At 42.4% G+C, this 25,184-nt stretch overlaps 1 protein-coding gene across 1 annotated transcript; it reads left to right on the plus strand.

The window, feature by feature from the left end:
* Positions 1 to 1,323: 1,323 nt before the first annotated feature.
* NUDT13 (nudix hydrolase 13) lies at positions 1,324 to 24,166 on the plus strand. The gene is made up of 9 exons (XM_032231467.1): positions 1,324 to 1,473; positions 4,265 to 4,367; positions 10,453 to 10,592; positions 12,091 to 12,198; positions 14,981 to 15,087; positions 17,743 to 17,868; positions 18,646 to 18,757; positions 21,242 to 21,396; positions 22,529 to 24,166. The coding sequence occupies exons 2-9, from the start codon at positions 4,279 to 4,281 to the stop codon at positions 22,715 to 22,717; spliced, it is 1,026 nt and encodes a 341-aa protein (XP_032087358.1). The 5' UTR covers positions 1,324 to 1,473; positions 4,265 to 4,278; the 3' UTR covers positions 22,718 to 24,166.
* Positions 24,167 to 25,184: the final 1,018 nt, after the last annotated feature.

Below are 25,184 nucleotides of genomic sequence, written 5' to 3' on the forward strand. Positions count from 1 at the left end.
ATTTTTATTCCGATTAATAGAACCAGAGTTTGCCTTTTTCTTTCTTTCTCTTTCTCTCTCTTCTTTTTCTTTCTTTCTTTTTCTTTTTTTCTTTCTTTCTCTTCCTTTCTCTTTCTTTCTTTCTCATTCTCTCTCTCTTCTTTTTCTTTCTTTCTTTTTGTTTTTTCTTCCTTTCTCTTCCTTTCTCTTCCTTTCTTTCTTTCTCATTCTCTCTCTCTTCTTTTTCTTTCTTTTTCTTTTTTCTCTTTCTCTTCCTTTCTTTCTCATTCTCTCTCTTCTTTTTCTTTCTTTTTCTTTTTTCTCTTTCTCTTCCTTTCTCTTTCTTTCTTTCTCATTCTCTCTCTTCTTTTTCTTTATTTTTCTTTTTTCTTTCTTTCTCTTCTTTTCTCTTTCTTTCTTTCTCATTCTCTCTCTTCTTTTTCTTTCTTTCTTTCTCTTTTTTTCTTTCTTTCTCTTCCTTTCTCTTTCTTTCTTTCTCATTCTCTCTCTTTTTCTTTCTTTTTCTTTTTTTCTTTCTTTCTCTTCCTTTCTTTCGTTCTCATTCTCTCTTCTTTTTCTTTCTTTCTTTTTCTTTTTTTCTTTCTTTCTCTTCCTTTCTCTTTCTTTCTTTCTTTCTCATTCTCTCTTCTTTTTCTTTCTTTCTTTTTGTTTTTTTCTTTCTTTCTTTCTCTTTCTGTCTTCTTTTTCTTTCTTTCTCTTCCTTTCTCTTTCTTTCTTTCTCATTCTCTCTCTTTTTCTTTCTTTTTCTTTTTTTCTTTCTTTCTCTTCCTTTCTTTCGTTCTCATTCTCTCTTCTTTTTCTTTCTTTCTTTTTCTTTTTTTCTTTCTTTCTCTTCCTTTCTCTTTCTTTCTTTCTTTCTCATTCTCTCTTCTTTTTCTTTCTTTCTTTTTGTTTTTTTCTTTCTTTCTTTCTCTTTCTGTCTTCTTTTTCTTTCTTTCTCTTCCTTTCTCTTTCTTTTTGCTTCTCTTTTTCTTTCTTCCTTTTCTTTTCTTTGTTTCCTTTTCTTTCTTTTCTTTCGCATTTTTATCTCGGGCAAAAATGCTACGGCATCTGCGGCGTTCATCTTACAATTTTAGCAACTCGTTTTTTTTTTTTGTTTTTTTTTTGCTGTTTTAAACCTATCGTTAAGGGGGAAAGGGGGAAACCCCAGCAGGACGCTTAACATTTTTTTTTTTTTTGTATACCTCCTGCATTTACAACGCAAGAAAACGCTCACGCCCCGGGAGTACCAAGGCGAAGGCATTATGGTCAACGTAGTTTGCGGGAGCAAACCTTACTCCTCCGCGGCGGAACTGCAAGGCGATACTTCCTGCTGGCGGAAATTGTTAGTAGTGGGGAGCGTGTATGTCTGTGTGGCTGTTGGTATTAAAATCGCGACGCCCAATGAATGGTCAGATCTTCTCAGCTGTCTGTATTTAACTTTGCTGTCTTGGAAAGCAGAGCCACGCTTTTCAGCATTTCCCGGATTAAAAGGTTAGAGCGGGATCGAGAAGTTTTAATATCCTTTCCTTTTGGATTAAAGATCCCTGTCTGCTTCCCCCCCCCCCCCCACCCGTCTCTTTCCTGATCGTCTCCTGGCCGTTGAAGTATTATGTTTAGAAGCCAATAATTATTCAGGCCAGGGTATATTTAGTTCAGTGTTTCTCAACCTTGGCTACTTGAAGATGTCTGGACTTCAACTCCCAGAATTCCCCAGCCAGCGAATGCTGGCTGGGGAATTCTGGGAGTTGAAGTCCGGACATCTTCAAGTTGCCAAGGTTGAGAAACACTGCTCTAGTCACTTCCAGTCGAATGCTGGCTGGGGAATTCTGGGAGTTGAAGTCCAGACATCTTCAAGTAGCCAAGGTTGAGAAACACTGCTCTAGTCCAGTGTTTTTCAACCTTTTTTGTGCAAAGGCACACTTTTTTCATGAAAAAAATCACGAGGCACACCACCATTAGAAAATGTTAAAATAATTTAACTCTGTGCCTATATTGACTATATATAAAGTAATTTTCCCACGGCACACCTTAACTATGTCACGGCACACTAGTGTGCCGCGGCACAGTGGTTGAAAAACACTGCTCTAGTCATTTCCAGTCGAATGCTGGCTGGGGAATTCTGGGAGTTGAAGTCCGGACATCTTCAAGTTGCCAAGGTTGAGAAACACTGCTCTAGTCACTTCCAGTCGAATGCTGGCTGGGGAATTCTGGGAGTTGAAGTCCGGCCATCTTCAAGTAGCCAAGGTTGAGAAACACTGCTCTAGTCCAGTGTTTTTCAACCTTTTTTGTGCAAAGGCACACTTTTTTCATGAAAAAAATCACGAGGCACACCACCATTAGAAAATGTTAAAATAATTTAACTCTGTGCCTATATTGACTATATATAAAGTAATTTTCCCACGGCACACCTTAACTATGTCACGGCACACTAGTGTGCCGCGGCACAGTGGTTGAAAAACACTGCTCTAGTCATTTCCAGTCGAATGCTGGCTGGGGAATTCTGGGAGTTGAAGTCCGGACATCTTCAAGTTGCCAAGGTTGAGAAACACTGCTCTAGTCACTTCCAGTCGAATGCTGGCTGGGGAATTCTGGGAGTTGAAGTCCGGCCATCTTCAAGTAGCCAAGGTTGAGAAACACTGCTCTAGTCCAGTGTTTTTTCAACCTTTTTTGTGCAAAGGCACACTTTTTTCATGAAAAAAATCACGAGGCACACCACCATTAGAAAATGTTAAAATAATTTAACTCTGTGCCTATATTGACTATATATAAAGTAATTTTCCCACGGCACACCTTAACTATGTCACGGCACACTAGTGTGCCGCGGCACAGTGGTTGAAAAACACTGCTCTAGTCATTTCCAGTCGAATGCTGGCTGGGGAATTCTGGGAGTTGAAGTCCGGACATCTTCAAGTTGCCAAGGTTGAGAAACACTGCTCTAGTCACTTCCAGTCGAATGCTGGCTGGGGAATTCTGGGAGTTGAAGTCCGGACATCTTCAAGTTGCCAAGGTTGAGAAACACTGCTCTAGTCACTTCCAGTCGAATGCTGGCTGGGGAATTCTGGGAGTTGAAGTCCGGACATCTTCAAGTTGCCAAGGTTGAGAAACACTGCTCTAGTCACTTCCAGTCGAATGCTGGCTGGGGAATTCTGGGAGTTGAAGTCCGGACATCTTCAAGTTGCCAAGGTTGAGAAACACTGCTCTAGTCACTTCCAGTCGAATGCTGGCTGGGGAATTCTGGGAGTTGAAGTCCGGACATCTTCAAGTTGCCAAGGTTGAGAAACACTGATTTAGTTATTAACTCTCAGAATTCTTTTGGCCAAAGGCGGTTATTGTCATTCTTCTTCAACTTTCTTCAACCTAAAGAGAAATAATTGCAATTATTCGCTAAACAATTAAAACCAGGCCATCCTCTCTCACAGTTCTAAACTTGAGAAGTCAAAATATATGTTTAAATTATCACCTGAATTTTCAAAACTTAATGATGAGGATACGAAAGTGCTGTACAATTATTTTTGCTTCCCCCCCCCTTGAAAAGCAGTCTCTTTATTACATTTGCTTAGAAACTAAGAGAAATCAGGAAATAGCTTGGTGATTTCTTTTTAAAAACACCCACAGTTATAAGGATGGGTGGGTTTATATCCATAGCTTGTTCTAGAATCCCTTAAAAGTATTTCTTTCATTAAAAAAAAAAAACCTTGAAAAATGTTAACATGCTTTCTTGTTTACAATATCTTCAATGTTTAAGATATTGTTTACTTTGCAACCCTAAAGAGCCTTTAGTAAAGACGAGCACGGAAATACTGTATTACATTTATTGCCATTTTATTCTGAATAAAAATGGTGGAGGGTTGTGTTGGTAGTCTTATAATTTGATATAATCAATAGAAGTGAGGATGTTTGTTGTTTTATAGAAATGCAATGCCATTTGCTGATTGAAAACTAGAAAAGGCAGCTGCAGCTGTTCACAAACACTACTACTGATAGTAAGTTCCAGTAGAGGAAAAACTCCTGGTTATTTAGGGTTTTTATATATATATTTCAGTCATTAAAGGGATTTTAAAGATCCCAGTAATAATAATGAAAAACACCTTAAATCTAAACAACAGTGAAAGATAAAATGATATATAATAAGTTTGAGCCGTGTGTGAGTAACGGCTAACTGTGGTATGTAATACCACCTCCTCCCCTTACAAATGAATGAGATGGCTTGTTCCTTCCGTAATTTGGTTAGGAAACTGGTAATTTACCACTATTTTTATAACTCTGTGTTTTTTTTTTCCAGTGGTGGCAGGCAGGATGGTTATAACCTTGGCACGTCAATTGGGATATAGAAGAACTTCAACTCTATGTTGTAGGATTTATTCAACCTATGTCAGAAGAATGAGGTATGTATGCTCTTAGGTCATGAGGAGACTCTGAAGGCAGTGATGGTGAACCTTTTGTGGCTCGCATGCCAAAACCAGGGGGAGTGCAGGGGGGTCGTGCATGGGTGTGCCACGCCCATAATGCTATGGGTGTGATCCCAGCATGCATGCGTGTAAGCTCTCCTCCCCTTTTTTGTGTCCTTTTTTTGCCCTCCCCAGGCTCCAGAAGCTTTATAGGAGCCCGGAGAGGGCGAAAACAGCCTCCCCGCCCGGGTCCCTCCGGAAGCTTCAGGAGCTTCTCTGAAGTCTCCGGAGTGCGAAAAACAGGCCCTATGGGCAAACTGGAAGTTCAGGAACGGATTTTCGGTTTGCTCGTAGGTCTGGTTTTAGCAATAGCAATAGCAATAGTTAGACTTATATACCGCTTCATAGGGCTTTCAGCCCTCTCTAAGCGGTTTACAGAGTCAGCATATTGCCCCCAACAACAATCCGGGTCCTCATTTTACCCACCTCGGAAGGATGGAAGGCTGAGTCAACCTTGAGCCTGGTGGGATTTGAACAGCCGAACTGCTGAACTGCAGTCAGCTGAAGTAGCCTGCAATGCTGCATTTAACCACTGAGCCACCTTAGCCCTCCGGAGCTTTCAGGAGGCTTCCCTGAAGGCTCCGAAGGGCAAAAAATGACCCTACGAGCAAACTGGCACTTTTGGTTTGCTCATAGGGTCGTTTTTTGCCCTCTGGAGCCTTCAGGGAAGCCTCCTGAAGGCCCCTGAAGTCTCTGGAGGGCTTAAACTAGCCCAATGAGCAACCTGGAAGTGACTTCCAGTTTGCTCGTAGGGCTGTTTGTTTGCCCTCCGGAGCCTTCAGGGAAGTCTGAAGGATCAGCAGTGCAAAAAATCGGTCCTACAAGCCAACTGGAAGTACATTACGGAACTTCCGGCTTGCCCATAGGGCCTGTTTTCTGCACTCCAGAGGCTTCAGGGAAACGCCTGAAGCCTCCAGAGGGCGAAAAATGGCCTCAAAAGAAGGCCGAAGTCAGCTGGCCAGTGTGCGCATGCGTTCTGGCCAGCTGACAGGGCAACGCCTCGCATGCCCGGACAAATGGCTCCGCGTGCCACCTGTAGCACGTGTGCCATAGGTTCACCATCACGGCTCGAAGGCATAGGCTGTTTTTAATCAAGTCTTCTCAAGATATATTATCTAATGAGATAAATTAAGAATTAGTGGACGTTTTAGTGAAGTTTTACAAAGTTTGTGAATGCAACAATAGATTTGTATTGTGGTCAAATAATTTTGGGCATTTATTTACAGAACATAGAGCCCTATTGGATATAATCATTCCCTTCTATTGTGCAGGAACGCTGCCAAATTATAATCCATGCTGCCCTCTTGTGTCTCCATAATTCTGTGCAGCTCTTTGCAAGCTGAATTTTAATTATTTAATGGATTTATAGAGCTGCCCGATGTGATGTACAGCTGAAACAATACCCAACGCTTGCTGCTCCCTATATAGCATTAAAAAGGAAAAATATATAAAATATAAAATGAGCAGATGTGGTAATTAGTCATCCAAAAGGACACTCATCTTCGACCCAAATGCTGGGAGAAAAAGCCACATCTTCATGGAAATTTTAAAGTTTTCAGAGTTGGGGCTCATCCTATACAGGTAGCCCTCGACTTACAACAGTTTATTTAGTGACGGTTCAATGGCACTGAAAAAAGTGACTTATTATTTGTCACATGACGATGGCAGTATCCCCATGGTCACCTGAATTTGGAGTATAAGACGCTCTGAAGTATAAGACGCACCTAGCTAAGGGAAAACAAATCTGCCTCTGCCTCCCAGTAATTTTCCACCTTGCAACAAACAGCAAATAGTACAGATGATATACGCTGTTTGTGGTCTTACATTTCAGACTATACTTGTACAGATGCTGTTAAAATTGATGAGGCTTTCTGGAAGTATATGTTATTCTCTGCTATTTAAAAGAAGATACAATAGCACTGGGCCTCTTCAGAGCAAGCATTTATTTTAAAAAGCTTCTTCATTTTGTTAAATTGTCTAGAACAATAATAAAGCAGTCTTTAAAAAATAAGTCTAATAATTTGAACATTCTATAGGCATTTATAGTTATTGACTTATCTCCTTACAGTAATCAGGTTCCACCGCAAATCCACAAAAGCCCTTATCCGCGGAGACATAAGCGCGAAGACTAATCCGCTTAGGTTAGGTTTAGGGTTAGGTTTAGGGTTAGGTTTAGGGTTAGGGTTAGGGTTAGGTTAGCGCTAAGGAAAAACGCGACCCTACCGCGCTGACATAATCGCGGAGGGCAAATCCGCGCATTCCCAAGCACTCAGCATCCTAAACCTAACCCTAAACCTAACCCTAACTCTAACCCTAAACCTAACCCTAACCCTAAACCTAACCTAACCCTAACCCTAACCCTAACCCTAACCCTAAAACAAACCCCTAAAACAAACCCCTAAACCTAACCCTAAACCTAACCCTAAACCTAACCCTAACCCTAAACCTAACCCTAACCCTAACCCTAAACCTAACCTAACCCTAACCCTAACCCTAAAACAAACCCCTAAACCTAACCCTAACCCTAACCCTAAACCTAACCCTAAACCTAACCCTAAACCTAACCTAAACCTAACCCTAAACCTAACCCTAAACCTAAACCTAACCCTAAACCTAACCTAACCCTAAACCTAAACCTAACCTACCCTAACCCTAACCCTAACCCTAAACCTAACCCTAAAACAAACCCCTAAAGCAAACCCCTAAACCTAATCCTAACCCTTACCTTAACTTAAATCCGCTTTCTGCCGCCGTGGTGTTTTAAAGCGCCCTTCTGTCGCCGCGCTGTTGTCGTGGCGGTGATGGCGCACGGTGATGACGTCGCGGCTTTAGCGACGCAATTTTATCACCGCTATTTTGACGAGCGCGGTGTTGTCGTGCCACGCAGCAAACAGCCTGTTTCAGTTTAGCCTGATTAGAAGAGAAAAAAATCTGCCTCTGCCTCCCAGCAATTTGCCTCCTTGCAGCAAACAGCCTGTTTCACTTTCAGTTCCAGCATGCCTCCCAATGATCAGGCTGCAGGGATTGCCATAGCCTATTGCACCTCCTGCAAGCCCCATTTTTCAGTTTGCTTCAAGGAGGTAAATTGCTGGGAAGCAGAGCAATAGCAGTTAGACTTATATACCGCTTCATAGGGCTTTCAGCCCTCTCTAAGCGGTTTACAAAGTCAGCATATTGCCCCCAACAACAATCTGGGTCCTCATTTTACCCACCTCGGAAGGATGGAAGGCTGAGTCAACCCTGAGCCGGTGAGATTTGAACAGCCGAACTGCAGAACTGCAGTCAGCTGAAGTAGCCTGCAGTGCTGCATTTAACCACTGCGCCACCTCGGCTCTTAACCACTGTGCCACCTCAGAGGCCAAAGGGTGAGGGCTGGTGAGTGGATGGGGCTACATTCAGTATATAAGACGCGCCCAACTTTTCACCCTCTGAAAAACAGTATATTTGGATGCTTCACAACTGGTTCATATTTATGACAGTTGCAGTGTCCTGGCATCATGTGGCTTATCTTTTGCGATGACCTAACAAACAAAGTCAATGGAGAAGCCAGATTTACTTAAAAGCCGTGTTACTAATTTAATAACTGCAGTGATTCACTTAAGAAATGTGGCAAGAAAAGTAATAAAATAGAGCCGAACTCACTTAACAATCTTCTCACATAAATTCTGAGACTTCAGCTCGTCCAGAATGCAGCCGCGCGAGCGATTGTGGGTGCACCTCGGTACACCCACGTTACACCTATCCTCCGCGAGCTGCACTGGTTACTGATTGGTCTCCGGATACGCTTCAAGGTGTTAGTCGTCACTTATAAAGCCCTTCATGGTATTGGACCTGGGTACTTGAGAGACCGCCTGCTGCTAATTACCTCCCAAAGACCCATTAGGTCGCACAGATTAGGCCTCCTCCGGGTTCCGTCTACTAGCCAATGTCATCTGGCCACTACCCGGGGAGGGCCTTCTCTGTGGCGGCTCCGGCCTTTTGGAACGAACTCCCCGCAGAGATTCGGACCCTCACCTCTCTCCAGGCCTTCCGAAAAGCCATTAAAACCTGGCTGTGTCGGCAGGCCTGGGGTCGATGAGTTCCCTTCCCCTCTCGAATCGTGCGGCTGTTGGTTGTTTTAAATGCTCTGTATTTTCGGTTGTAGTTTTGTGTTTCCCTCCCCCCCCTTGGGTTTGTGCGCCGCCCTGAGTCCCATTGGGAATAGGGCGGCATATAAATAAAATGAACCTCGAACCTCGAATTCTGGGCTCAATTGTCATTGTAAGTCAAGGACTACCTGTATAGGGGTGGAGACTATTCCTATGGAACAGCCTGGGGAGGCACACTTCCTAGGTTTCATAGGATCACAATATTTAAAGGCGGACCTGGAGCATGCCTTCCCCATGGGCATGTGTAGAGCAGGGGAGTCAAGCTTGATTTCATTGAGGGCCGCATTAGTTGTATTTGACCTTGGAGGGCTGGGAGTGGGCGTGGCCAGGGTGGGTGTGGCCAGCTCAACATTATTCGTGTCGTGGGCTCCTGTGGTAGCCTGAGGGCTCTGCCAGTGAAAATGGGCTCCCAAGTTCCGTTTTCGGTTGCGAAGTCCTCCTGCAACCCTACGCCAGTGAAAACGGACCTCAGGAGGGCCGTCCGCAGCCTTCCTTCTCAGCTCCATTTTCACTGGCAGAGGCACTGTTAGCCGGCCCTTTGCTGTTTCCAGGGTGGCTCCATGGGCCAGATCTAAGCACCCCACAGGCTGGATCTGGCCCCCAGGCCTTGAGTTTGATACCCCTGGTGTAGAGTGAGCAAATATTCTTTGGAATAGGCAGTCTCTCAGGTAACCTGGATCTATTTAATTAATTTAATTTAATTTATTGGATTTCTATGCCGCCGTATTCCCAGAGGGACTCAGGGCGGCTCACAAACCAACATAGGGGGAGGGGGGATACAAACAAGAGGAACAACGGACAAACAACTACAAACAATTTAAAAACACTCAACAACCACACAATTCGGGCGGGGAACCCGTCAGCCCCAGGCCTGTCGGAACAACCAGGTTTTAAGGGCTTTGTGGAAAGCCTGGAGGGTGGTGAGGGTCCGAATCTCCATGGGGAGCTCGTTCCAGAGGGCCGGAGCAGTCACAGAGAAGGCTCTCCTCCAGGTGGTGGCCAATCGGCATTGGCCAGTAGATGGAATTCGGAGGAGGCCTAATCTGTGGGATCTAATAGGTCTGTTGGAGGTAATTGGCAGCAGGCGGTCTCTCAAGTAGCAATAGCAATAGCAGTTAGACTTATATCCCGCTTCATAGGGCTTTCAGCCCTCTCTAAGCGGTTTACAGAGTCAGCATATCGCCCCCAACAACAATCCGGGTCCTCATTTCACCCACCTCGGAAGGATGGAAGGCTGAGTCAACCCTGAGCCGGTGAGATTTGAACAGCCGAAATGCAGAACTACAGTCAGCTGAAGTAGTTGCAGTGCTGCATTTAACCACTGCGCCACCTCCAATACCATGGCATGTAGGGCTTTAAAATGTATCTAGCACCTTGCATTGTACCCAGAGCCTAGAGAGAACCAGTGTAACTTGAAGGTGGCATAATGACGCACACCATTGCATTCAGAATAGTCTTCAAGAAGAGTCCCATGTACCTCAGCTGTTGCTCCAGAAAAACACTACAAAAGACAGCTTTCAGTGTGAGCTGCAGGATGGACAGTCCTGCCTCATCTTCTCACAAGGTCCCCAGGGTTCTTCTCTCTGTCTTGAAGCCAAGAGACCTTTCAGCCTTGCCACCATTTTCTTTGCACTCCCATACGGCAAACTAGAAAGAGGTGGGGCTCAGATTCCAAGGGAATGCAGACAAGAGCAACGAAAGCTTGCTTTGAAAACTTGGCAGCCGTAGCCAGCAACTTGTAAGAACAAGGGTACAGTTCTGAAAGAGACACAACAGGATTAGATTGTTTTACGTACCTCAGCTGAGTGAATGCAGGGAAGATGATTGTTTTCTCTATTCATGAGGTGCTCCTTCTAATCCTTTCCTAATTACAGATACACGTTCAAGCTGAAAGAAGATGATGATGCTTGTCGGCAGGCCTATAATTCCGGAAGCTTCTTCCTGTTTTACAACTTCTCTCCCTTCGTGCAGCGACAAGGAAAAGCGTTACTAGCCCCAAAGTTAAAGACAGGAGGTCGTTACCTTTTGTATTATTCAGACATAATTTTAATAGATTAACACTGATATTCCTGAGCTGCGCTCCATCTGTAGCAGGGGTGTCAAACTCAGTATCATTGAGGACTGCATTAGGATTGTGTTTGACCTCGGGGGGGGGCGTGGCCAGCATGACATCATTCATGTTGGGGAGGCACCTGTGGTGGCCCGAGCGGTCAGCCTGTGAAAAGGGGCTCCCGAGTTCCGTTTTTGGCTGGGACAGCCCCTTGCAACCCTCTGCCAATGAAAATGGAGCTTGGGAGTCTGTTTTCGCTGGCCCCGTGGACCAGATCTAAACACCCCGCAGGCCAGTTCCAGCTTCTAGGCCTTGAGTTTGACACCCCTGATCTATAGGAATAATATATTTGGAAAGGGCTGTTCAGGCCATCAAGGCCAATCCTCTACTCAGAGCAGTGAAGAAGATGGTGGTCAACCTATTTCCCAAAGCACCAGAAGGCAGGACTAGAAGAAATGGATGGAAATTAATCAATAAGAAATCCATCCTAGAACTAAGGAGGAATTTCCTGAGAGTTAGAACAATTAAATCAGTGGAACGATTTTCCTCCAAAAGTTGTGGGTGCTTCAACACCAGAGATTTTCAAGAAGAGATTGGACAACCATTTGTCTGAAATGGTATAGGGTTTCCTATGCTTGTGCAGGGGATTGGACTAGCAGACCTCTAAGGTCCCTTCCAGCTCTGTCATTCTGTTAAAGTATCATGAGAAGTGGTTTTGTACCTTCTGGTTGAACACATCCAATGCTGCAGAGACCACCATCATTCTGATTCGTTTGCTTCCACCATAAAGTCTCTCTTACTGTTAGGAAGTTTCTTTTCTATCAAGCAATCAGAATTTACTTGGGGTGAGGGGGGGGAGCCTTGAAGTAAAGAACAAGGGCATCCTTGACTTAATATTACAAGATATCAAAGATGCCCTTGTTTTCTGCTTGCAAGCAACCTGGGATGATAGCAATTTATGATAGGAAGGGAAGGGAGATCTTGAATAGAAAATTAAATCTCAGTGCTCTTGTAAAACTGCAACCACTGGATTCCTTTGGAAAGCATTTTTATTATAATGTTCTATTAATCCAGATTTGTGATAAAACATCTGTGCATCTGTTTTAGACTAGCTATATTAGATGGTAAACATGCTAATGAATCTTTACAGGGTGGTGAACCGGTTCTGGAGAACCGGTAGTGGAAATTTTGAGTAGTTCGGAGAACTGGTAACAAAAATTTTGAGTGGTTCGGAGAACTGGTAGTGGAAATTTTGAGTGGTTCGGAGAACCGGCATATGCCACTCTGGCTGGCCCCAGAGTGGGGTGGGAATGGAGATTTTCCAGTATCCTTCCCCTGCCACGCCCACCAAGCCACGCCCATCCCACGCCCACCAAGCCATGCCCACAGAACCGGTAGTAAAAAAAATTTGAATTTCACCACTGTATCTTTTAAGGCATCTCCTTATTCTAATATCTTTCAGAAATAAAAAGACTTTTGCTGAAATTTCGGAAGAGTGAGAAGATGATAGAAGAGTCTATGTTAGTGGGCTGTTCGGAACAATGCACTCCATATTTTGCTCTTGACCTAGGTTAGAATTTGTCTGCATGAACGTTAATAACCTAACTCTTGTTTCTGCACTAAAAGCCGTGGGAAACTGAATCTTGTTTCCTAAGGATGTGCAAATTTGTCAACATGGGAACTATTAATTCCAAAGGGTTTTTGGTAAGATCCATCGAAACTTTGCCGTTCTTGGCTTCTGGGGGCAAATCCTTGGCATCGGAACTGGGGTATTGTGGGACTTGTGCATTTGGTTCTTGAAAGGAAATTATTGTCAGTGTTCCAAGTATCCATGCAGAATTAAATCAGAGTCCAAGGCAACTGTCCAGATTACTCTGTTTCCACTGCTGTCTGGGAGTTCCACAATGAAGTCCATTGCGACCGCTTCCAATGGTCGGTTAGGGCTGGCCACTCATTGTGAAATAAGAGAGAGCCTGTCAGGCCTGCAGTTATATCCCTTTTAGGATCTTTGGCCTGCCACACTCTCTCTTATTTCATTATACTGTTTCATTAGTGTAGTAATTGGGAGGGCGGAATAGAAAGGAGTAGAATTGTGGAATGTGTTGTTGCCGTTCTTTTCTAGAAGCCCAAGGTCATCTTTTGTCTCCGCACCTCTGCACCTGACCGGAACCAGCTGGGTGGAGATGCCAGCGTGGAAGAAGATTGGACCATGTGATGGATTTGTGGGTGTGGGGACAAGATCATGAACTTTCAACTGGGTGGGAATCCGATGTAACTTCCAGAATTGGGATTCCACAGATGTGCTAAAATGTCTGGCTTATTAAATTGGAACTTTAAGGATCGTTTTGCCTTGGACTCTGATTTAATTCTGCATGATACTTGGAACGCTGACAATTATTTTACGAGTGAAGGCAAATATCTATATCCCAGGATAACATTGCAGGATCCAGTCTGGGTTGGTCAGCAAGATCAGAGGTTTAGTCTCCCATGCTTTTCGACTTGTGCTGGAACCCATCCTCAGGGAATTTCTCTGTGCCGGAATGTGTGCTTTGGGCTATTCTATGCATTGAATTTACGTGGTGCCTAGTTGGGTATGGCTTTCTATTGATTAATTGGCATGTTGATGGCCAGCTACCCTGTTTTCCTGAAAATAAGACTTCCCCGGATAAGCCCAATTGGGCTTTTGAGCAGATGTGCTAAAATAAGCCCTCCCCTGAAAATAAGCCCTCCCTGAAAATATTGCAACACAGGAGCAGCCATAAGGTAACCACACTCACTCCTCCTACACCTCAAAAATAATAAGACCTCCCAGAAAATAAGGCCAAGCGCTTATTCTGGGGGTAAAAAAATAAGACCATGTCTTATTTTCGGGGAAACACGGTACTAAAGGCACCACATAAATACAATGCATAGAATAGCCCAACGCACATATTTCGACAGAGAGAAATTCCCTGAGGATTGGCCACAGCATGATTCTGAAAGCTCGGAAGACTAAACCTCCTGTGACCGACACAGACTGGATCTTGAAAACTATTTTGTAATTTTTGGAGTATTTTAAGAGAGAGATTTAAAAAACGCTGTCATTATATTTTTGTAATCCTCTGCCATGCCTTTGCTGTAGTCGTTTTTTCTTAAAAGATTGAAATTCAGCCATCCTCAGCAATCCACTTTCATTTATAAAATGAAAAGATCATAACTGTACAGAACAGTTCAAGGTCAATGTAACCTATCCTCTTTAACCTTGTAGTCACTAAATTGCACATGTAGTGCTGATGCTCATTCATTCGCTTAGGAGGCAGATTTTTCAGGGGTCCTGAACAATTTGGTGGTCTTTGCAAACTTGATTTGTAGTCTTAAGTATTTGGGTGTTCTCGCCGAATACAACTGGTCCTATATTTTATGAAAACATTGTTAGGTGTTTTTGAACTCCTTAAGTGCTGAAAGGCTTTATGGCAAGGGTGTCAAACTTGATTTCATTGAGGGCCACACCAGGGTTGTGTTTGACCTTGGGGGGGGGGGTCGAGTGGGCATGGCCAGGGTAGGTGTGGCTAGTTCGCTGTCACTTGTATTGGGGGTGCCTGTTATGGCTCAAGCACTCTGCCAGCAAAAACAGGCTCCTGAAACCCTGAAAACAGAGCTTGGGAGGGCTGCACGCGGCCTTCCCAAGTTCCATTTTTACTGGCAGAGTCACCGCGGGTCAATCCTTTGCTGTTTCCAGGATGGCCCCACAGGCCAGAACTAAGCTCCCCGCAGGCCAGATCTAGCCCCGGGGCCTTGAGTTTGGCAACCCTGCTTTATGGGATACAACTCTTTACAAAAAAATGGCATTTTGTATACGTAAAGTTTATTTGTAAATACTCAGCAGGACAGTTCTTTTGGTTCACTATTACACACTATATTATTTCTATAACAATATTATTTGTTTTTCCCAATTTCCTAGAAATTAACCCCCTGATCTCGGCCACAGTTTTCCTCAAAAAGCGATAGTGGGTTCTGTTTTTAAAGGTGATAATCAGGAGTTATATCAGGATATGCAGCAAAAAATAGGGGGGAAAAGGGTAGTTTCTTTCCGGAGCCGTATCTGCCTATTTAATGTGAGACATTAATTCCATTTCTGTGGTAAAGAAGATAATTGCCAGACCCATTAATCTTGCTCAGACCACCCTTTATATAGAATCACTGATCTGAATAATGTTGAATGATTATGTTGAATTTTATAGTACAATAATTGGTTAACTGTATCAGCAACAGTATTAAACCCTACAATAACCTGTGGCTTAATCCATGGAAAATATGTGGGGGAGGGGGTAATAATAAAGATGTTTGATTCCCACAGATTTATTGAATTCCAGGATCCTTGCCAAAATCCGCCGTTGAGTCTGAATTTGATGGATCGTTTGGAGAATTACAGAAAGCTTTCTTCCAATTGGAGGAGGAAGATGCATCTTTGATTTCCACGGTATGATTTTAATGCATAAGATACTATAAAAACAAATGTCATATGCGAACTCCTAGATAATGGTGATAAAGAATCGCAAGCATTTCCAGAGGAAAATAGGAATTTCGGCTTCCTGATGTGGGCAATTTTTGACTGCTTGAATTTATGCTTTCTCTCTCTCTCCCTCTCTTTGTTTTTCTGTCTTCTCAATTCTGCGAACTTCCTTTCTATGAGTCGGTCTCTTGGTTTCTGACCAGAATAGCTCAATTTTGTCATTACCATCCAGAAATTTTGATTGGAGCCAATCAATTTTCATTTCAAGAATCTGGAATCGGTCGTACTTTACCCCAGTGAAATGTATGACAAATTGGAGATGCTTACTGCATTATTCCATTGAAGCAGGTGAACATAAGGAGGACCAGAAGTGATTCTTTTTTGTTTGTTTACTAGTTTAATAACTTCACTCCTTGCATTTGTCTATTACTTTTTTTAATTGTTTTTTAAATAGGACATAGGGGCTAGCATCACACACCACACTAACTGATAAGTAATACATTGCAAATTGAAAGAGAAATTGAAAGTCAAAGCCAAATAAATCCAATTATGGCTTAAGAGTACTGTTCAGTGATGAAATTCAATTTTTTTCCCTACCGGTTCTGTGGGTGTGGCTTGGTGGGGGTGTCCTGTGACTGAGTGGCCGTGGCCAACTCGATGTCACTCATGGCCACGCCCACTCAGTCACATGCCCACCACCAAACCACGCCCACAGAACCCGGTAGGGAAAAAAATGTATGTATGAGTCGATTCACAGCAGAACTGCTGCTCCCTTTATGGTCCCCCTGGTTCCCCCCCCCCCCTGGTTCTACCTTAAAGGGACAGGCTGCAGCAGATCTGCTGTGAACGGAGGGAGAAATATTCAGATTGGGTGGGCGGGTTACGCAGCTAGAAGAGGTGACGAGGCGGGCATGGGCGGGGCCACCAGGTATTTTTTGCCACCAGTTCAGAGAACTGATGCCAATCATCAAACTGGGCCAAACCGGGAAGATTTCACCCCTGGTACTGCTGGAACTCAATAGCCCAGCTTTTTATTATATAACCACACCTTTCATTTTGATGATGTCAATTATTCAAGATAGGATATCACCCCTCCAGCTTCAGTCTGCCTGGCCCAGATGTGGTGACAGCTGTTACTGGTCACTTTTGCCGGGGGGGGGGGGAGTAGAATCAACTTTACTGTGCTGTAGACCCGGTTCAATCCCAGGAAAGGCCTGGCAATAATAAATTAAGCTTTGAATATTATCTGAGTAAATGTGGCATCCAGTAATGGGATATCCACGATTCTGTAGCGCTAATAAATACTGGAGAGATTGAAAAGAATCTCTTGGGTAATAATTTATTTTTATTTCCTAAATAAAAAGGAGGGGGGAGAATTTAAAGTTTTTCTGGCAAGCCTCTTTTTGGAAAGACTCTCACTTAAAAAGAACTGTACTCATCACACACTACTATGAATGAGCTAGTTTCACTAGAACTCTGAAATCTGTCCAGTTCTGCATCTCTTTGCACTTGTACCCAGGGCTCCTCTCTTTAGCCCAGCCCTGGAAAAAACCAAAAAGTCCTTGTCTGTCAGTCAGAAATGCAGAACTCAATAAATCTTATGCTGAGTCTACACAGGACTAGCTGCATAGTCATATAATCTAGCCTTAAGAAGATGTGTCAGTTTTGGAAGCCATTTTTTAATTTTTAGCTTCCTAACTGCCATATATTTTAGCCTGGAAAATTGGGAGGGTTTTTTTAATTGGAGCGTGGAAACTTAGCCATAACAACATTCCTTACTCTGGGAGTCAAGAACAATTGCCTGCACCTGAATGGGAGTGACTGAGGATTGTCTCCAGTTGCCTCTGAAGAATGGATGTGATGAACTTGTGGGTGTTGAGCAGGGTTGTGAACTTTCAGCTGGGTGGGGAAAATCTGAATGCTTTCAGATTATAGGTTTTCCCAGATGTGCCAACATAACATCTCTAATAAATTGCAACTTTGAGCCTTGGAGTTTTCGTTGGGAATGTTTCTTGGAACCCTGACAAGATGATTTTAAGGAGAAATTCCGTCATTAAGTCAATGAAGCCAGATTTCTAAAGACAAAGGTAAATTTATCAGGATAGGGAAATCTTGAAAGGGAAGCAAGAATTGAACAAACTCCAAATAAAACCAATGCAAGCAATCTAGCTAGAGTCATTGCAGGTAGTCCTTGATTTACAACCATTTTGTTTAGTGACAGTTCAGAACTACAATGGCATTGAAAAAAATTGCCGACAGCTTTTGACACAACTATTGCAGTGCCTCCCATGGTTCACGTGTTCAAAATTGGGATGCTTGGCAACTGATATGCATTTATGGTGGTTGCAGTGTCCCAATCGATCCCCTTTGGCGATCTTCTGACAAGGAAAGTCGATGGGGAAGCCAGATTCACTTAATGATCGTATTACTAACTTAACAGCTGCAGTGAGTCACTTAACTGTGGCAAGAATGGTTGTAAAATGGGGCAAAACTCAACAGCTGCCTTGCTTAGAACAGACCTTGTGGGTTCATCTGTGGTTGTAAGTCGAGGACCACCTGTACGTAATTTTTTTGTCCGATTAGAGCCTTTCCTATCCTGATTAACTGAATTGATTTTTGTAGTCTCAGGCACTACTTCGATGGCATGATAATAACCAATATTGCAGCAAAACCGGAGAGCCCACAGTGAAAAATTTGTCTGGGAGCAAAAGGATTTGTCACGCCAATGGAATCATCTATTATCCACAGGTAGGCCTCCAAATGGAAAAGAATATGTTCTAAAGCCATCCAGGCAGCCAGCAAGACTTGTCTATGCTGGCAAAAGCTTTTTGTGTATGTGTGTGTGTGTGTGTGTGTGTGTGTGTTGTATTTGTGCTGATAAATAAATAAAGGGAGACTAGTGAGCTTCCTCCCATATTTGGGCACACCAGGGGGTTGTGACACTAATTACACACACACACACACACACACACACACACACACACATAGTGTCACAACCCCTGGTAAGCCCCACTTATGGGAGGAAGCTAACTGCTTCCATCATCTGTCAATCGGCTTGTCACAAGAGTCCATCACGACAGAAACCCAATATTTTTACTGTTGCCTTTGTTACATTTGTGTTTTATTTGTGCTGATAAATAAATAAAGGGAGACTAGTATAGATCTATTTCAAGCTATTTAGCTCTCATCAGCTAGCCATACCCTTACTGGGATTTGAACCTGGGCTATATGACATACTAGGCAAACGTCTTAGCCATTATGCCACAGGTCTCCTCCTTATCAGCTGAAGCCAGGGAAGAAGGTATATATTTAGTGTCACAACCAATGGTAAGCCCCAATTATGGGAGGAAGCTAACTGCTTCCATCATCTGTCAATCGGCTCGTCACAAGAGTCCATCACGACAGAAACCCAATATTTTTACTGTTGCCTTTGTTATATTTGTGTTTTATTTGTGCTCTGAATTGCAACTTCATGTGCTGGCTGGCTAATATAATCATTATCCTGCTGTGTTTGTACCTTTTTAGATGTCTCCGGTAGTTATTACCTTGGTGTCCGATGGGAGCCGATGCCTTCTTGTACGGCAAGCATCATTTCCTAAAGGGATGTACAGTGCTTTGGCTGGCTTTTGTGACATGGGTAAGACAGCATGTCCACCGTATGTATTTTAATGATAGCCTCTGAAGTGTAGCTTCAGAACGGTAATCCACCCAAAGCAGGGATGATATATGAGCCTTAACTAACTAGCTCATTATGTTGTATGTAATTGCCATATTGTTCAAACTTGGTCAAGGAAGTTAATTACTGTGTTGTGTTCTGAAATGAATCGTAAGGGAAGGGAGGAAATTACTGTATTTTTCGGAGGATAAGATACACCTAGCTTTTGGGGAGGAAAACAAGGGGAAATAAATCTGCCTCTGCTCCCAGCAATTTTCCTCCTTGCAGCAAAGAGTCAGATGATATACACTGTTTGTGGCGTTACATTTCAGACTATACTTGTATGGATGCTGTTAAAATTGATGTGGCTTTCTGGAAGTATATGTTATTCTCTGCTATTTAAAAGAAGATACAATAGCACCGGGCCTCTTCAGATCAAGCATTTATTTTAAAAAGCTTCTTCATTTTGTTAAGTTGTCTAGAACAAGAATAAAGCAGTCTTTAAAAAATAAGTCTAATAATTTGAACTTTCAATAGGCATTTATAGTTATTGACTCACCTCCTTGCATCAAACAATAAACAGCCTGTTTCAGGTTAGCCTGATTAGAAGAAGAAAAATCTGCTTCTGCCTCCCAGCAATTTGCCTCCTTGCAGCAAACAGCAAGTTTCAGTTTCAGTTTCAGGGATTGCCGTAGCTTGTTGCCGCCTCCACAGGCCCCATTTTCTCCATATGCTGCAAGGAGGCAAATTGCTGGGAAGCAGACGCCAAAGGGGCTACATTTGGTGTATAAGATGCACCCAAATTTTCACTCTCTTTTAGGAGGCAACTTAAATTTAGAACTTAAGTAAATCAGAAATATTGTGTTAGATTAGCCTTCTTCAATCTGATGCCCTTCCGATTTGATAGGCCTGCAACTTCCCGTCGTAACACAGGTTAGGCTAGGAAAAATTGGCTAGGAATTCTGGGAGTTCAATCCCAATACAGTATATGGATTGTGTCAGTCTCAATATATCTTCAGGACATTGGATTGGGGACATGTGTTTAAACCATTGGTTTTTCATAATTAATTATTTAGCCTAGGAAACAGGCACAATGTGGTTTGTTTGGTCTTAGCCTAGTACGTTTTTTCATTATTTATGCTTTGCAAACCATGATTTCTGGTATAGCATGTTGTATGAAACCAGCTTTTTTTGATACTTCAAAACACCAGAATTATTCTCCAAAAAATAACCAGCCAATATAATGGAGTGAGGTCTGTATGAATTTAACGGTATTGTTAGCTAAATTCTCAACTGTTTGATACAGCCTGCATTTATCCAACATATTTGACTTAGTTGCTCCATTAGTTTGTTTTTTGACTTGGATTTAACATATTGATTCATAAACTTACCAAATACAGTGAATTTGCTAAAGTAAAAATCTAACCATTACCTAATCCTGATGATTTAGTATGCCGTGTCATAGTACCTGCCAGATCTTTACTTAACCTGTTTAAGTTTATGAATATAGAATTGAGGTATATATTTGGTAAATCGAGGAAATCTACTTTTATGACTCAAATCAAGTATCTTTATAGGTTTTTTTCTCTTAGAACAACCAAAAAGACAATAATTGACAGGTTTTACTTTAATTACAAAAATAAATTAAGCAAGTATTTTTGTAAAACAAATATTGGCTTTTAACTGCTGTGTTATTAGATATGTTTCTAGAATTTTTTTTATTTAAAATATTTGTACAGTATAGCCAGTTATATTGAAACAACACAGTTCATTAAGTATTTTTCTAGTTGGCTTTTCTGCTGACATGCAAAAGCGAGCTTAAGTGGCATTAAAAAAAGAAAAGAAAATGAAATACATCTTCTGAAATAAAGCAAAGTAATGGCCATTTAGATAGCCTTCTCTGTGGCTGCTCCGACCCTCTGGAACGAACTCCCCGTGGAGATTCGAACCCTCACCACCCTCCAGGCCTTCCGCAAAGCCCTTAAAACCTGGCTGTTCCGACAGGCCTGGGGCTAAAGAGCTTTTGCCCCCCTCCTCGAATGGTATGGTTGTTGTGTGTTTTAATTGTGTATTGTTATGTTTGTTTTTTTATCCCCTGTCTGTACCCCCTTCCCTGACTGAATTGTGAGCCGCCCTGAGTCCCCTTCGGGGAAAAGGGCGGCATATAAATGTAATAAATCCAATCCAATCCAATTTATAAGGAAGTTGTGCTAAGGTGGTGGCAGACTTAATTCTTTAAGCATCATCATGATCATGCTTTCATGAAATTTCAATGATTCTTGTACTGTGGATAGTACTTGGTAAAAAGAAGGGCACTTTCAGTAGATCATATTCCTTTTTTTAAAAAATCCTGATATTCGACTTTCATATGTCAGTAAGAGATTTTATACTTACGCTGTCAACGCTAAAGAAAGATACTAAGTTATTGGGTACGAAGATGTCCTTCATTATGTTTTCTGCTCCCAGGTGAGAGTCTAGAAGAGACAGTCCAACGAGAGGTTGCTGAAGAAGTAGGCCTAGAAGTGAAATCTCTCTGGTACTCTGCATCTCAGCACTGGCCGTTCCCAAACAGCATTCTCATGATAGCTTGTCATGCATTAGTGGATCCGTTACAGAGCAAAGTAAGAACACTGGTAGAATCCTACTTTGATTTTATTTGATGCTAGTTTATAAATGAGAACCTAACCTAACCTATCTTGAACTCAGATCTCCCTTACCCGGTTCCTTTTAGATAAAATATATTGGGCTTACTATTCCAATAACTTTCTGGAACTTCTGGATGTTATAATTCTATGCATTTTGAGGCCACTGAGTTCCATAAAAACTGGCAAATAATCCTTATTCACTTTAGTTCTTTGATGTTTTATGAAACTAATGAAAAACAATTCTGGATCATGTCCTTCCCCAACCCAACTTTTTAATCCATGCTGCTTGGTGAGCATATGATTGTAATAGTCATAGATATCTGTTAGATTATATCATCAGCTTTTTCCTTGAAGAGAACACTTAATGTACCATATTTTTGGAGTATAAGATGTACTTTTTCCCCCTGCAAAAGAGGGTGAAAATTTGGGTGCTTCTTATTCACCGAATGTAGCCCCACCCACCTGCCGACCCCCACTCTGCCTCCCACAGTTTGCCTCCTTGCAGCAAATGGCAAACAACCTTTTTTCAGCTTCAGCACAGCCTGATTAGCACAATCAGTGATCAGTTTCCCGACCATCAGCTGTTTCAGGTTGCAGGGATTGCCATTGCCTATTGCTGCCTCTGCACGCTCATTTTTGGCTTCCACATCCCATTTTTGGCCTCTGTGCAGCCTGTTTTCGGCCCCTGCGCACCCCATTTTCGGCCCATTCTGATCCCCGCCACTTGGAATGGGCAGAAAATGGGATGCGTGGGGAGGTCGCAAAACGGGGCGTGCGGAGACGGCAATTGGCTATGGCAATCTCTGCAGCCTGAAACAGCTGATGGTTGGGAGGCTGATCAAAATGACAATCAGCTGCTTGTGCTAATCAGGCTGTGCTGAAACTGAAACAGGCTGTTTGCTGCAAGGAGACAAATTGCTGGGAGGCAGAGGCAGATCCCCCCTATTGTTTTCCTCCCCAAAAACTTGCTGTGTCTTATACTTCAGAGCGTCTTATACTCCAAAAAATACGGTACGTATCTTACATTGTAGCCTCTGTAATATTTCTCTACACCTTCAATAGAAGACAACCATTTTTTTTCCAATTTTGCTTTTAATTTCATTTGCAGTGTACAATCAATACTCAGGAGCTTGAATCTGCCAGGTGGTTCAGCCATGAGGAAGTGGTGAAGGCACTTGAACGGGAACCCAGACCTTCTAAAGAAACCGATGACAGCACCTCTTTTTGGGTGCCACCCAAACAAGCTATAGCTCGACGGTTGATCCAGGAATGGGTGAAGCAGAAAACTTCTCCTTAGTTTAAAAAAAAAGTACGCAGGGGAATGATGGCATTGTTATATCTGATGTCTTGTTTGCAGTGGCCTTCCATATTTTGTGGAGAAGGTACTGGTAAACCACATTAAGTCTTTCGGCATGTTGTCTTGAAAATTAATTGCTATAGAAATCACTGAACGGATTTGGAATGAGAGGTTGATATCTCCGTAGGGTAATAATATGTAGCAAAACCAAACTAAACCTCTATTCCTTTTGGGATTTCTTAGTAAAGCCATTTGTGGGCAAACCTGGCCCTTGAATTGCTTGTTTTTTTCCTGGAAGCATCCTGACCAATTGGGGTTGGGAGTGAAGTTAAAATTCTTGGTCACCAGAAGACAGATATCTATGACCAATTTTCTCCTTATTTCATCAGGTCCACATAGCCATTATAGTTAGTATTACCCTTGACTCTCTATCCCCGTGATGGCAAACCCATGGCACATGTGCCAGAGGTGGCACGCAGTGCTCTAGCTCAGCCAGCTGGTCGTCGGGTTTCTGAGATGCGCATGCGTGCCAGCCAGCTGGTTGTCAGGTTTCCGAGGCATGCATGAGCGCTGGCCAGCTGGCCATGGGTTTCTGGCACTCTGGCGTGTGCACCTTCCAGTTTGGGTACTCTGTGCCTAAAAGGTTTGCCATCACTATTCTATCCGTTTGATTCCTCTTCCATCTTTTTAAACAGATGCCTCCTGTCCCTGAAAATAATGCAATGGTTTGCTAAACATACACGTTCCCCAACCGAAGTTCGGTTCTGTCATTCTTCCTGTGAGAATTCGTGTGAACTTATAGGATTCTGATGGGGGTGGAGGAAAGTTCATCATTTATATTTGAAAAGTTCCTAATTATACACACACAAGCAAAAAAGGGGGAAAGCAAGTTGAGGTTGGGGTGGGTGTTATATTTTCCCAGCATACTTCACTGGGGGAGTTAAAGATGTAAAGACTGCTTTCAGCTAACCTGCTAATTCTGCTTAGTTTTAACCTTCTTCCATTTCTCTCTGCTTTGATTTGTAAGTAAGGGGCCAAAGGCAGCTCATTCAAGTAGGTTATTTTATAGAAAAAATAATAAATGATTTAGTTCAATAACCAGGTTAAAGTTGTGTGAATTCAGACAGAATATTGATTTAGTGTATTATATGGCGTTTACTAGACCTTATGTGTTTTGGAGTGTAGATCCTAGCACTCTCTTATAGAAGTAGTTCTCTACTTACTACTGTTTGCTTAGCAATGGTTTGAAGTTTCAACAGACAGCCTTAGGGTTACTTATGGGTTACTCAGATTCAAAGTCCCAACTGCTACCATGCTCCGTGCAGCCACGTGATCTTATTTTGGGCGCTTTGGCAACTGGTTAGCATTTATGCCCATTTGCAGCATTATGAAGTCATGTGGCCATGATTTGTGGTAAGTTTTGCCAGAAACTGGGGTTTACTTCCAGTTTTCAGAAGAAAAAAAAATCCATTGCAATGTATTTGCTTAACAGCAACTACGTTAAAATGGCTGCGATGATTTACTCAACGACTTCTTCAAAAGAAGATAGTAAAATTGTACATGTTCATATGATGACCCACGTAACACCAGCATGGGCTATTACAATTGTAATTTGGGGTTCAGTTATGATAATAAACCGAGGACCCATCTATATTCTGAGGACTGAACACTTCACTATTTTTCTTGGTCTCACTATTTTGTTTTCTGGGAAATATATGAACCGTCGAAGCAGAAATCTCAGTTGGGAATATTTATATTTGGGGTTCAAATAACAATAGCGGTTACATTTATATACCGGTCATACTGCTTTACAGCATTCTCTGGGCAGTTTACAGATATTTACATATTGTCCCCAACAATCTGGCTCCTCATTTTATCGACCTCAGAAGGATGGAAGACTGAGTCAACCTTGAGCAGATCGGGATCGAACTCCAGGCTTTGGGCAGTGTTTGCCTGCAAATACCCCATTCTAAACCCAGTGTCACCACGGCTCCTTGGTAGTTGTTTAGTAAAATTGCCATGCTTCCAATTTTGCGAAACAAAATATTTACTAAAAATGTCGTTATATCCACGTGCTTTCAAAGGTTGTCTACTTTAAGCAAAATGGTGGCTGATAAAACACCATTTTGCACAGGAAGAATTGCTGCTTCCATGATCTTTACCTTAACAATACCAGCTTCCTGTTTGATATTGCAGAGAGAACTTTGCTCTCAAAGCAGATTTTTTTTTCCCCTTGAAACCCTGAGGGTTCTCGACTTCCTGTTAATCCATAACAGCGTGATTATAAAAAACAAAGTACGTGAGACAAGTTGAAGGAGGTTATGGAATTCTGACATCTCTTAAGTTCTAAATTATGCTATTAAACCAGGGAAAATGTACATATGCCAGTTCTACATCTTTTCTGCCCATTGAGTATTTTTTATTTCTTTATAATATGTGGATCTTTCATTCTCCAAGCTTTCTAAAC

Source organism: Thamnophis elegans, chromosome 15 (assembly GCF_009769535.1).
Source record: "Thamnophis elegans isolate rThaEle1 chromosome 15, rThaEle1.pri, whole genome shotgun sequence".
In the NCBI taxonomy this organism is placed as follows: domain Eukaryota; kingdom Metazoa; phylum Chordata; class Lepidosauria; order Squamata; family Colubridae; genus Thamnophis; species Thamnophis elegans.